General features: G+C 34.2%; 2 protein-coding genes across 2 annotated transcripts; both read right to left on the bottom strand.

Moving 5' to 3' along the window:
- Window positions 1-109: 109 nt before the first annotated feature.
- LOC145628607 (protein LUTEIN DEFICIENT 5, chloroplastic-like) lies at window positions 110-5,982 on the bottom strand. Its single transcript, XM_081680946.1, has 16 exons — window positions 5,809-5,982; window positions 5,503-5,665; window positions 4,437-4,653; window positions 4,256-4,327; window positions 4,018-4,128; window positions 3,678-3,869; window positions 3,434-3,595; window positions 3,251-3,346; window positions 3,071-3,172; window positions 2,730-2,762; window positions 2,515-2,595; window positions 2,354-2,436; window positions 1,230-1,361; window positions 1,061-1,121; window positions 888-953; window positions 110-648 (listed from the first exon to the last, which is right to left on the bottom strand). Exons 1-16 carry the CDS (start codon window positions 5,942-5,944, stop codon window positions 505-507), a joined length of 1,851 nt encoding a protein of 616 aa, XP_081537072.1. The 5' UTR covers window positions 5,945-5,982; the 3' UTR covers window positions 110-504.
- A 995-nt stretch (window positions 5,983-6,977) lies between these two features.
- Window positions 6,978-13,957, bottom strand: LOC145628605 (uncharacterized). The gene is made up of 19 exons (XM_081680944.1): window positions 13,561-13,957; window positions 13,039-13,092; window positions 12,891-12,909; window positions 12,521-12,588; window positions 10,906-10,915; window positions 10,734-10,795; window positions 10,507-10,606; window positions 10,357-10,413; window positions 10,116-10,231; window positions 9,546-9,936; window positions 9,347-9,453; window positions 8,884-9,082; window positions 8,617-8,783; window positions 8,387-8,504; window positions 8,181-8,252; window positions 8,047-8,091; window positions 7,825-7,937; window positions 7,631-7,725; window positions 6,978-7,292 (listed from the first exon to the last, which is right to left on the bottom strand). The coding sequence occupies exons 1-19, from the start codon at window positions 13,746-13,748 to the stop codon at window positions 7,249-7,251; spliced, it is 2,025 nt and encodes a 674-aa protein (XP_081537070.1). The 5' UTR covers window positions 13,749-13,957; the 3' UTR covers window positions 6,978-7,248.
- Between the last annotated feature and the right edge of the window lie 57 nt (window positions 13,958-14,014).

Here is a 14,014-nt window from a genome sequence, read left to right as displayed (position 1 = left end):
ATGACATATACTCCATTATGCCTAATTGGAGCCATAGCACCACAAAATAGTACAGTTGCAGCAAAATTGCTCAGACATACAACGTGACAGTCAACAATTTACACTGGAATTACAAGAAAAAAGTTTCCCATTTTATATATAGAATCATGTGTACATTTGCACAGACAAGATATACATACTAAAATTTCCTGAAATTTTCTATTGTAAATTCTCATATCTTCACAGTATGGAAAAAAGAAGGCCATAATTTACAGCATAATTGGCCAACAGTGCCAATAATGTGCTTTATATAAGGAGAGTGCTGTTCGCACCGTAAATCTAGTAACTAAAGTAGAATAAGAATGTAAATGGTAACAAGTATCGGGAGGTGAGGCTTACTCGTATGATTCTTTTTTTGATGCTGATGCAGTTAAAAGTGAAGCTTCCCTTTCCCTTTTTATGGATAATTGTTCTAGTTCGGTTCCATCCCGAACAAGCAAAACATCATTTTCCAATTTGATATTTTCATATAGCAGCTTCAGTAATACTTGCAGGAGAAGCAGTCTCCACAACAGGGATTGTGGGTGGAGCAGGATATCTTGTTCTTTGCCTCACCCTCATCACAAGACCATTTGTTGTGTGGATGGTTGCGCCTGTGGTCATCTTCACCTGCAAACATATTGATAGATAAATTACTAGAATCAAGTATCCATTTATTTTTCACATCAAAGTGAATCTGGTTCTTCATCGTTTTTCACATCAACTGTTTAAGAGCAAACCCTTGTTTTCACATGAGGGTCCAATTAATGCATTTTGCACACAAGTCTCATGTAATTCAAAAGTTTTTACCAGGTAATAAAGTCCCATGTATCTAAATCTAAAGTGAAAAAATATAGCAAAAGTCTTACAGGAGGAGCATCAGGTGCCAGCTCAAAGTCAAATCGTCGAACAAGCATAGCTAATGCTACTATGTTCTGTGCAACAAACAGTGAATTACAAGTCAAAGTTCATCCAAGCTGAGAGAAATCGAGAATAAATTGAATTAAGGCTGCCTTGGAATTTGTAAGCAGATGTTTGTTACCTCGTAAGAAGCAAACATATCCCCTATACACTTTCGTGGACCTCCACCAAATGGCAAGTATCTTAAAACGAAAAATAAAAATGAAAATGGTGAATCACCAGCTTGAATGAGCACAAGCTTCAATGGCATAGCTACATACTTGAGGCCAGTTAAGTTACAGAGCAGATACCTGAAATTTTGGTTAGTCTCATTTGGTGCTGGTCCATCCAGTGGCCACCTTTCAGGATTGAATTTATCTGCATCCTCCCAAAGACTTGGGCTACGATGCAAGTTCCATACGGATATGAATATATCCTCATCTCTGCCAAGAAATTTTTTATAATTTTTTGAATAGAATCACCCAGGGAAGGTAGCTTACAAACTTGAAGAAATAAATGTGGACAAAATTCCGAAAGGATTCTATGCATTAAAGATATTAGATACAAATTACCTTTAACAAGTCAAAGTACAAAAGATGAACAAATGGAAATGTGGTACATATGCTTAGATCAGAAAACAGTTTATTTGATACTTCAGCAAGCTGCACATGAATGCATTTGCTTCTACTTCCAAGTGGGACTAATGAATAGTCAAGCGAGAACTCTCCTTTGTGATTCAGGAGAAATTTGTTCCATTTTTACTGATGAATTTATTTTGTATCAATTGCCAACATTAACATTCATCATTTACCTCTTACTAGTTTACAGAAAAATCCAGGAGGAAAAAAAAAAGGTAATGTCATTAGTGCAGAAAACCTTCCTTTCCCTTTTAGTTGAACAAGGCATGGAGAGACAGTTTGATGCAACATACAGGAATCCAAGCACGACAGAATACGTTTACAATGGATTTCACTGATAATACTTCATCCATTTCATAATGGAATCAAATGCTTAGCACACAATTAAAGAAAATTGGGAGAGAAGGTGAGAGCCTGAGACGGACATATGGCCAAAACATCTCACCACCCCACACCTCCGATATTCCTGCCAAGCCGCTATTACCATCACCATCTTCCATGAAAACCCTCCTCCATCACCTCACTATGCCACCATCATCGATTGTACCATAACATCTCCACCACCGTCAACCTCTCATTAGTACCATGTGGTGTTAGGGAAGGGGGGGTGTTATTAGGAAGGGTTTGGGTTCAGTTAGATTTAGAGTGGATAATTATAAAAAATCAAGTTGGTTAAATACGGGTGAGCATGTAATTTTGTAGTTAAAAACTTTCCATGTAGTATGTTGCTAATATTGTGAATTGAAAAAAAGAAATGAAAGTGGAGCACTGAAACAAAATATAACGTTAAAACTTACTTTCTGATTGGGTATGGTCCAAGCATGTCCTCTTTCATAGAACGACGAATTAAGACAGGTGGTTGCGGGTAAAGCCTCAAAGACTGCAAAAGGAAATATACAACAAAATGTAAGGTCAAAGAGTTCAAGCACAAGTAAAAAGCAAAGAGAAGTACTCTTACTTCGCTTATCACACGACTTGTGTATTTCAGGTTCTTCAAGTCTTCAATTGATGGAAATCTATCTCCCAAAACTGTATCCACCTAAGCAAGGTGCAAGTTCAGATGACAATAAGTAGTTGCAACACTTCAACGGAATGTTCTCTCGTTCTCTCTTCCCCTCCCTCCCTCTAATGACCAAACATCACTAAACCCCCCTAAAGCACGATTCAGGATACCTCATTTTGAAGCTTTGTCATTACTCCTGGGTCCTGCAGGGAGCAAATGAAGTATCGTCATATTCAGATATCTTGCAGATCATACACATCAAGCACCAAAAAAAGTGTACACAATAGCTAGTGGCAACTGGCAAGGACATTCAGTTACAGAGTTGCTGCAGATATTAGTCATATTACATAGTTCACAAACTCCAAAATCATGTTTTACCTAATAAATTGGGACCACTGGCAGAAAATTATAAACAGAAGCATGTTTGCAACGGGGGGTGGGGTGAGTACCAGAAAAACAAACCAAATGAACTTCACATAGTGGTAAGTAAATTATGTGATAAACTGTTAACCTGAGACAGGAGATAAAAAGTCCATGTTAGTACTGCTGCTGATGTTTCATGACCAGCAATTAGGAGAGTCATCAAGTCATCACGAAGTTGCTTGCTGGAAACCTGCGTGGAGGTCAAGGTTGCCTTCAATTTATTGGTCTGGAGAAAAAAAAAATCCACAGTACGCAAATTATTTCATACATCATCTCCTGATGCCAAAAGAAAATGAAGAATACTAGGATCTTGTTCGTTCATATATTCCTCGTGGAATTGCAGCTCCTCTTCATCTACCAACCTCTGCATATACATTTATATGAAAAAAATTGATTAGCAATCATTACCGAGCAACATAAAGTATAGCTACAAAAGGCATCCAGCATTCACCTTGCAGATTGCTATCAGATCATCTAGTGTACTGTTTATCAACTTGAGTGCTGCATTCACCTTTTTCAGTCTAGGGGACACGTCCTTCCATATAGGAATTTCCCAGACAGGGATTGGTGCAGTACTTCTGTTCTCTGCCTCTCTCAAAACAACATAAACAGCCTGGTCTAGAGAATAATATGAGGCTATATAACATCAAGTGAAAAGATCATGGCTAAGCAGATTGAGATGGAGCTCAACCTACCTCAACAATCCCTGTATCGTTGGTCAAGGAATCAAAATCATAATTAAAAACTGCTTTTCCAATAATATCCAGTGTTAAACGCGAAAAAAGTGATTCCATTTCCACTGCTTCCCCAGCTAATGCGGCAGTGTCTAGCTTCTTGCAAAGTCTATCTGTAGCTTGGCTAAAGAGGTTTATCATAGCTGTCACAAACTGAAAAGGAATAGGATTGTCAAGCCTGATAAGCCATCATATCAATTCAAGAATAATAAGTTAACATCAAGTTGGAGAGAATATCACTATTAAATCAATGGGGAAAGAGATAAATTGAGGTTCTGAAAAATATTTGCAGTAATTCCACCTTCAGATGTAATGAAGGAACTATAGCACGTCTCCGGACACGCCATATCTCACCATCAGCAGGGATGAGTCCCTTTCCCATCACAAAATCTAGAATTTCCGCCAAGATACCCTGATCAAGGAAATGCGAATTAACTCAATGAATTATATCTAAATAACACTCTTCAAAGCATCTCACATTCTCACCTATAGTAATGGATAATTGAAAGCAGGATATACAATAATTTCAAACTTCATACCTTAGAGTAAGCCTTAGAGTTGTCCTTTAAGATATGCTTAACAATTGAAGGATCAGAAACGATAAGAAATGCCTGCAATAACAGCAAGTTCATAAAGCAGACACTGTACACAGATACATTACATACATGTCATTCATATAATCTAACAAGGAATTCAAATTGCAAAGGAATGAAAACCAACCTTTGGCCCAAATTTCAGCCTAAATATTCCACCATAAGTGATGTATAGCTCATACAATGGCAAGAAAAAGGCCTCACTACGAATAGCTGCTATTTCACCTTTTGCCTCAGGAATCTGAGAAAACTTTTCATAATCTTCAAAAGGTTTGAATACCAAATCCAGAATAGGTGTAAGAATTCCCAACTTTGACAGATTGTTCTTCAATCTCATAGGAAAGCTGAAGACAATGGATAAAGACAAAGCAAAGCAAGTCATGAGGTTAACATCACATCCTAGAATGATTTACTTGCAGCAACACTGGCACCAGGAAGTTAAATGGAAATGGCTCCATAATCCCATTTGATGCAATTATCAAAGGTGTTCATTAAGATGAAATAAATTACATGATTGTTTTACATATATGAAGTTGGCATCAAGAAGGATTGAATTTCTTGTTCGACGGAAGCAAATCCAGAGGGTCAGAACATAAGAATTATCACCAGAGATTAACATACATAACAAGTTTATCATCAAGATTGTTTAGTAGGACTTTCCGTTTCCAGTAAACATAAATCCTATGTCTTACAGACCATAACTAAATACAAGTGAATGCATTGTCTAGCCAGAAGAAATTGAAAATTCAACAACCTTCCCACTTCCAAGTGCCAATGTCATTCCTACTCCACTACACAATGAAGTAATGAACACCAACTTTAGTGATCAGCTCAAACCGCACAAAACATTGGATAAAAACATACAATACTTGATTATAACATCACCACTTTACCCACCATAAATTTTCTTTTTCTTCTTTTGTGATTCATTCTTTGCATCATATACAACAACCTTCATTATTCTGCTTGTTTTTCACCCACAACCACAATTCATCAATATCCCAGGGCATAAATCAACCAAAAATAACCAAATGCCCACCAATTATATTAACATGAAAAAAAAAATACTACAGTAGTAACTAAAATAAAGCCCTGCATGTTTTAAATGTATGAACAATTAAACAGAAAACCAACTACAAGTATATGAGAAGTATTTAACAGTAAAAATTAGTGGGTATTAAAGAATAATTAACCTAGATTGTTTAACAGTGAATTCCCCAGAAGCAATCCGAGCAGCCAATTCAGCACGCCTTTTCTCCTCAACAAGCTCATCAATGCTCTTCACTCTATCATCAATCGGGTCGGGTCTTGACCCATTTGAGGAAGAACAAGTAATAGAGCTCCATTTACACCCACCTGCAACAATTTTGAGCAAGAATATGAAAAACCCACCAAAAAGATACAATTTTTAAGACAAAACAATGAGAATTAAGGTACATTGAACTAAAAAAATGCCAATTATGGGAACAAAGAAGAGTAAGAAAAAAAGAGTGAAATACCAGAAATTGATCTAGAAGAGTAAGAAGGAAATGGGGTAGTGAAATTGAGAGAATTTAGGGGAAGAAGTTTGAGTTGAAGATTAAGGGGATGAGATGAGAGAGAAAGGGGACGCAGAGCTGATACGTGGGTAGCCATGGAGCTCTAAAACCCAGTTTGGATTAAAGAGCTGTTTTTAAAAATACCAGATTTTTTATTTTTATGTTTTATTTGTGGTAATTTTTTACTTTAATTTTTTGATATTTTTGTTTTCACATTTTTCCTCGTCATCTATGGGCTATGGAAGAAGAGGTGTACGTCGATACGTCGTGTCATGGTGGTACGGAATGTCGATCAATATTGCACGTGTTTTTTTTTTCCCCTTGAACTTCACATATACTCCTTCCGTTCATTTTTATATCAGGAGAAAATCAACAAAATCATAATGAATAAGTGGTAAATGTATGAGATGTTATGAATCTTATGTTCGTTTTTGTTTAAATTAATTATTTATAATATGATCTAAACTTAAAAAGATAAAATAAGAATTTAAGCAAATAAAAAGAAAAAGGGAATATTGAGAGGTTTGAGGAATTTGGAATAGCCTCATATAGATTAGCTACAGCCCTTGGTGAGCGAAAAGAGTTATTGATAAAGACTTGTTTAGGTTAGAAGGGATGCCTCAAATTGTTAGCTTAATGAGTAATGATCAAGGAAGGATAATCAGGTAACTAAGGTTCGTTTGGCATCGCTGTGGTTTTCTGTTTTTTGTTTTCGAAAATCATATAATATATGTAATATAATGAATCAAAAGTTAGTCAAATTTATTAAGAACATGATAATTTTGAAAACTGACAACAGAAAAGTGGAAACACTTTTTTCTTGTTTCTTGTTTCGTGTTTTTGGTTTTTTGTTTTCAAAAAATCTGAAAATTGAAAACAAAAAACGATGTCAAACAAGCCCTTATAACTGGTTTTAAAGATCACATATAACTTTTTGTTCAAGGTTAAGAGATAAATCTTTTGTAAGGCTTCAAAAAAGACACTTAGAGGATGCAATTTATCTTTAGGGCTTACAGTAGATAAATTCTCATTTTAACATTACAAGCCCCTCTCACATGTGACAATTAATTAATATTTAATTGTCTAGCTGTGAAGTCATAAAAGAAATATAATAATAAGCAAACTCTGGCTAACTGTGCAAATTATAAAATCATAAGTTAGCTAATTCAAAGAAGATTTGAGAAATACTTGATAAGTTATGTGAAGTTTCAAGTTTCATCCATAAACTAGAAGTATATTCCCTGTTTTTAATAAGAGAAAACTCACATAAATGTGGGTCAAATTCTTAACACATAACACAAGATAATAATTTTAAGATAAAAAGATGATCAAATTGTCTTGAAATAAACAAATTGACACTCTCAAGGGGTAATCTGGTGATATTGAGTTGAGCATCAATCATCATACATTTCCTTGCTGATTTCCTTGCTGTCCTCTGGCATTATCTGCCAATGTCAAATCAAACAATCTTATAAATATGTTTGTAGAACAGGATATTACTTTTACTCTTTCCGCCCCTAAGTAATAGACATGAACACACGATTGTCACTAAGTAACACGCCAATTTTTTTAGTAGTAACTTCAATTTAAAACTTCATATAATACTCTTAAATGATGCCTTTAACTAAAATTTCTACAAAGAAATAACATCAAGAAAGTGGAGATCGATGTAAATAATAATAAGTAATGTATTTGCAAAATATAACCAATAGTTATTATGGCCAATACTTGTGAGATGGAGTAAACAGATGAACTGTACATTAGGAAAAGTTGAGATGTTTACCATATCTTATTACTTCTTGAAGATTCCGGATATGGGGGTCAATGGCCAAGCCCATATGTGCATATTCAGGACCATAAAGTGCATTTCCTATAGGCCTAACGACAAGAAAATACATACATAATGTTTAAATTCATATATATTTTTTCAGCAAGTTTCAGTTTTGTTTGTGTAAGCTATGAGTATAAGTGGCAAACCTAGGATCACGAATAAGAATAGCAGCTGGAGAATCAGTATTGTTTGGTGCTGTATTCCCATTCTGGTAACTTGCCCGTCTCATATCAAAATCATCTTCCCAAGGTGCTTTCCTCTGCAGATAATGGCAAATAACATGTTACCAACTAAAGCGAGTCCTACTTAAACACTGTTATATGGGTATGAACACTTGACAGTTCATTTAGGACCAATTATAAACTAACCTTATAAGCAGAAGAAGTTGATCCTTCCACCCCAAGAAATGCTTGCTGAAATTGGATTTTCAGTCCTAGTTTAGTTAATTGTTTTAAGCAAGAACTGCACAAACATTTATAATCATTAAGCATGTAGAACTAACCGGAGAACTGTTGGCAAATGGCCCTTGTAAGTCCAGAGAAAGATTTGGGCCATCGTTTAGACCTCCCATCAACTGATCACGGAAAAACAAAAGGCAATTTTAAATTTTATTAGAACCAGCATTAACAGTCCACTTGTATCATGCTATATGTATAAATGCTAATGCCAAATAGATTAGTTAAAGATCATGGATCATGATATGTATACCTGGCGATTCATTTGCAGATGTGGTGGTCTTGGGATGAAGGCTGCTGATCTTGAGTCTGAATACATGCTATCCACCCTATCAAATGAACTAAACAAGCCCTGATAGCTGGTTCGTTGACTGTCAAATAGCGTGACAAAGTAATATCAAATCAGACCATATTAAGCTCAATATATATTTTTATAATCATAATTAACCCTCCGGAGTAGTAATTATGGATTGTATAATGTACAGTGCATTTTGTCCAACGGGGGTTGGATTTTGCTGCAGAACAATCTGATTAGACCACTGTGGATTTCGCAGAAAGAGAGTTGGATTATGCTGCAGATTAATTTGATTAGACCACTGCGGAGTACTGAAAGGCGACATGTTGCTGCTGTTTCCTAGTGGCCTTTGCTGCTGTATAACCATGATCATATTGATTTGTAAGACAATCAAGCAAGATGTTTAAATTTATAAATATAATTAGATCGGAGTATTAAAGTCAGAAAGTATTTACAGATATTTGATAGTAATGAGGGACTGGCATAGGAAGCTGCACTCGGTAATCAGGCACTTGGAAGCTTGCAGGGGAAGGCTGTAGCTGTAAATTTGGGGAAATCAAGCTTGAAAATGGGTAATTATTACCATTTGCAGTTCCAACTGTGCTGATCTCATTACATTCTGAAGAATGATTGGCTCCTGTTGTATTACCATTCCTGCAACAATAGGCATGCACAAACAAAACAAAATCATCTCAAATTCACTGATGAAACCATGATTATCAAAAGATATTAATTCAGGGTCTTTCTATTTAGCATTTCAAATTTGTAAAGTCCAATCTGCAGAAAGTTATTTTGCACAAATTGAAAGGGTGTAATAAAGTAGTACATGGCCAACATGGGTATAGCTATGTATATGTAGTTAAGCACATAACTTAATTATATTAATATATATAGTGCAAGGTCAAGAAAACGTCTTACAGATAGGAATAAGTGTTAAGGAGACCATCTTGGAATAAATTGAACTGATTTTGTTGCAAGGGTGAGGAATTGTGGTTCTGATCTGGTGGTTGGGAGAAGACCACTCCCTATTAGAATATGCTTATCAGTTAATGTAAGAGCTATGTGTATGTACATGATTACATGGATTTATATGTTACAAAATTAAAGCTTTAAGTACCCCAAAAGGAGATGCGGTTTCTTCAGCAACATCTGCGGCATTTAAAAGGCTGGTAAAAGATGTTCCAGCATGCTGAGGATTAGTACTAGCCACTTCTGGCAGTAGATTAGGACTAGCCGCTTCTGGCAGTAGATTAGGACTAGCCGCTTCTGGCAGTAGATTAGGACTAGCCGCTTCTGGCAGTAGATTAGGACTAGCCACTTCTGGCGGTAGATTAGGACTAACCACTTCTGGTGGTAGATTAGGACTAGCCACTTCTGGCGGTAGATTAGCACTAGCCACTTCTGGCGGTAGATTAGGACTAGCCACTTCTGGCGGTAGATTAGGACTAGCCACTTCTGGCGGCAGATTTTTTGATGGACTGCTCTGCCTCATCAATGTATCTTGAATGCTGCCATACATGAACATTATGAATCTTGTTAGATCATATAAGCAATAGAGTTGATTTGTTAAGCAAGAAGATCATCAACAAATCCTACTTTTAACCAAGATATGAATTACACTCATTTAAGCAAGAAGAAGATACAATAATTCATAAATCACACTATGGCAAAGCAGGGAAAAACACACCCTTCTGCAATTGGTGATTGGTGTTGGTTCTCATTAGAGTTCTCATTCACTTGGTGCTCGGGCTCGGCTTGCTGAACTATGTCCACAGGTTTTGGTAAAGAAGTTTCTGCTGCATTCTTATAAATGTACACAAATATACAGGATAGAGTACAACATAGTCAAACTAAATCCATACGAACCTTAAAAAATTATAGTTTGGTGATGAAATCGGATTTAGTAAACATATTTAAATTATTTATACCATGGCATCAGGCATTTCTTGAGATGCATCTTCATTCTCTTCAGCTGTTAGCTCTTGCTGCTTGACCACAACACAGGTTTGATCACCAAGATTGTTAGTAATAAATCACATGTATATAGCTAAACAAAGAACGAAATATATTATTTATACCTTTCTTTCTTGGACGCGGGCAAGTGTCTCCTCAAGGAGTTCTTCAGAAAGGTTTGCTTCTTCAATGGTCATTATCACTGTATGCAAGGGTTCGTATCTCCTATAAGCCAAAAATTAAATTTTAGTCCTCATTTTAGCTTGCTTATGCCGAACATGATTATATATATATAGTATCTATATATAGTATCTAGTATAAATGAAATGAGAATAAAAGTTGAAAGGGTAACCTCGTCTCAATTAAAGCACCCTGAATCTCTTTTTCCACCTGAGAAAGTTCTACCTGGATAGCCTACAAATTAGCATGTATGTGTATCATTAATACTTGTATATAATACTTCCATACGAAGTAACAATCTATAGAAAGATAAAAATGTCACTGTACTGAGTGTTAAGTCTTACCGAAATGGTACTGAATTTTTCAGATGCAGCAGCAGAAAGCCAATAAAAAACACAACAAACACAAATTCATTAGCCTTGGATAAGAGATGAAGAAAATAAAGAAAAAATTATTTTGTCAAAATGGCTGGAAAAATATTTAAACATTTGCTTATCATGCTGCAAATACATACCTGGTTATCCTAGTGCAAAAATGCATGCATGGCATTATTATAATTATTATTATTTATAATTGATGATTTGGTCAATTATTGAACTTACTATATCATAGGTTAAATGTCCATAATTAATATTGATAATTTTGATATCACACATAAAATTATTGTAGAGAATATTCGTTTCACAATAATGTACGAAAGGGGGTGTATACAAATAATACAATATGTGTGTCACTCATATACACGCGTCTTCATTGGATAGGATAAGCTATAAAGCATAAGTATTATTAATGGCAATATATCATTGCCCTTGATATATTTCCATTTAAACATCCTTTCCTCCAATAATTAATTACTCAATTTTGACATTTACTTTTCAATTCATGGAAAATACCAGCTAACAAAATTGAAATGAAATTCCGTCTATATCAATGTAATTTATGGCACTTTTTATGCCAAAAAATGTAAATAATAATGAACATAATGTTAATAATAATGAAAAAAATTCTACTTCCTCCGTATTTTTAATATTGCACCACTTGCCTTTTAAGGAAATTCACAAATATTGCACCAAATACATATTAGGAAAAGAAATATCTATGTTCACACTGCAAATACTTTATATGCCCTTACTTTTCAACATTTGATTTTTTTGTTGTTTCCGTTTACAATCACATGAGCAATTTTGAATTTTTACCCTACTCTCCAACCCTTTTTTCCACTACCAAAAAATTTTTGGCCCAACCCTTATAGTGCAATAATAAAAGTACAAAGGAAGTATAAAGATGTGAAAATAAAACATTTGCATACAATAGTCAATACATGGCATCTAACAATTACCATTTTATTTCTCTTATGATCTAACACAACACACATGAAATAGAGAACAAAGATTTAATCTAGATTAAATCAAAATTCTTTATGTTTTTTGCCTTATAAGGCCCTGTTCACCTCACCTGAAAAAACTAAATATTCAGTAAAAGTAATTGTAAAAATAAGTTCAGTTTGGTAAAAATAAGTTCAATTCAGCAAAATTAAGTTCAGTTCAGTAAAAATAAGTTCGGTTCAGTAAAAATTAGTAACTTTAAAGAAGAAATATAACAGGGAATCAGTAAAAATAATTTCATTTCAGCAAAAATAATTTTAGTTCAATAAAAATAATTTCAGTTCTGTAAAAATAATGTAAGTTTGAGCAAAAATAATTTCAATTCAGTAAAAAAAAAAAATTCTGTTCAACAAGAATAAGGTGAAGTGAACGAGGCCTAAAAGGTCATAAGAGCGCAAAATTAAAACCACATATATCAGATTATAACACACAGAAGAAGAGATATATACACACATACCAGGAAAGAAAATCGAAGAAGATTAATGTAGGTAAACCATGGAGTTTCTTATGTATCTTGGATTATTTTGTGAGTAATATATTGATGAAGATAAAAGAATATTAATGTAGCTTATACCTGTCATTTTGGATGTGCTCCTTTGTTTGTTCTTTTAGCTTGTCGAGTGTTTCTAGTAAAATCCACAACTGCAATACACACACACACAAAAAAAAAAAAAAAATAATAATAATAATAATAAAAAAAGTTATCATATAGGATTATAATATTATTTTTAGAAGATCAGTATACTTCATATATAAAGTAATGCTTGTACATGTTTTCCAAAAAAAAAAAAAAATATAATGCTTATACATATATGTCTGCATAGAAACTATGTCTCTATAGCAACTGCTAAACTCACTGTTCCTTTCCTTTTTAAAAATAAAAAATAAAAAACCAATGTTATTGAAGGATTAATGTCAAAATCTAACACAACAGAAGGCATTACCTCTGGATCTGGTATCTGGCTGCAAGTATCAAAATAAGATATGGTTAATTTTTGCAACACATAAAAATTAGACCAAGTAATAAATACTTGCTACTATTTTTTTTTTTTTTTTTGGATTTGTACCAAAACAATGATAAGGAACCCTTACAAGCCTCGGATATCTTCTGGCAATGCAGCAAAATGCCTTATAATATCTTCAACCCTGAATACATAAGGAGGTTAAGTTAAACAGTGAGTATATATTCGTTTATATGAAGTCCTTTGTATATATTTCAAACAGTAAACACTAAATTTCTTTATCTAAAGTCAAACTTCGCTAGTTTTGACCAAAAAAAAATTTGTCATGTCAATATTGAATCCGTCTTAATGTTTAATCAATAAATTTCAGTGCAAATTAAAAAATAAAAACCTCAAATTAGATCAATAATTCTCCAAAAAAAAAACCCCTCAAATTATCTATATACTTTTGTCGCATCTATTGATGCTGCATAAGCATATTAAAATGAAAACGGTTAGATGTATTGCATCTTAGATTCTTAGAGACTGTTAAAAAACAACAAATGGGAAATCTGTTAGAGGGATTTTATATACTACATGGTATAAAACAAGAATTTTCCTGTCAAAAATTAAAAAAAAGGACAGAAATTAATCGTAAGCAGGCAAAGAATACCTTCTGTTGCCACCACAAAAGAAGCTGAGGCGACCAGCAGGTGAGAAGGCTATAACAACAGAATCAACATCACACACCATATGTAATTCTAAGGCTTTCTTCATAAGTCCATTTCGTCGCTTCGCGAAAGATATTTGCCTGCTAGACTCTTTCTCGATGAGCTTCAACTGTTCTATATCTTTAACCATGATTATAAAAGAGATTAGTAATTCAATATAGGGAAAATATAGGCAATTTAGACAAGGAAGTTCACTGCATTGTCTGCAATATATAGGCAAGAGAGAAGTTCTGAATTTTTTGCAAGTATCTTGGAATTACTCCTGTATCCAATTTGATTTCATTGCAATAAAGTGATGACAAATAAAAACAAATATTTTTCATGATTTTTATTTTTTTGGGTCAATCTTATTGGTTGTTAACTAAATCCAACAGATATAGATTTTGTCCATATCTT

Source organism: Chenopodium album, chromosome 4 (assembly GCF_948465745.1).
Source record: "Chenopodium album chromosome 4, dcCheAlbu1.1, whole genome shotgun sequence".
In the NCBI taxonomy this organism is placed as follows: Eukaryota; Viridiplantae; Streptophyta; class Magnoliopsida; order Caryophyllales; family Amaranthaceae; genus Chenopodium; species Chenopodium album.
This window is presented reverse-complemented; position numbering and strand designations above follow the sequence as displayed.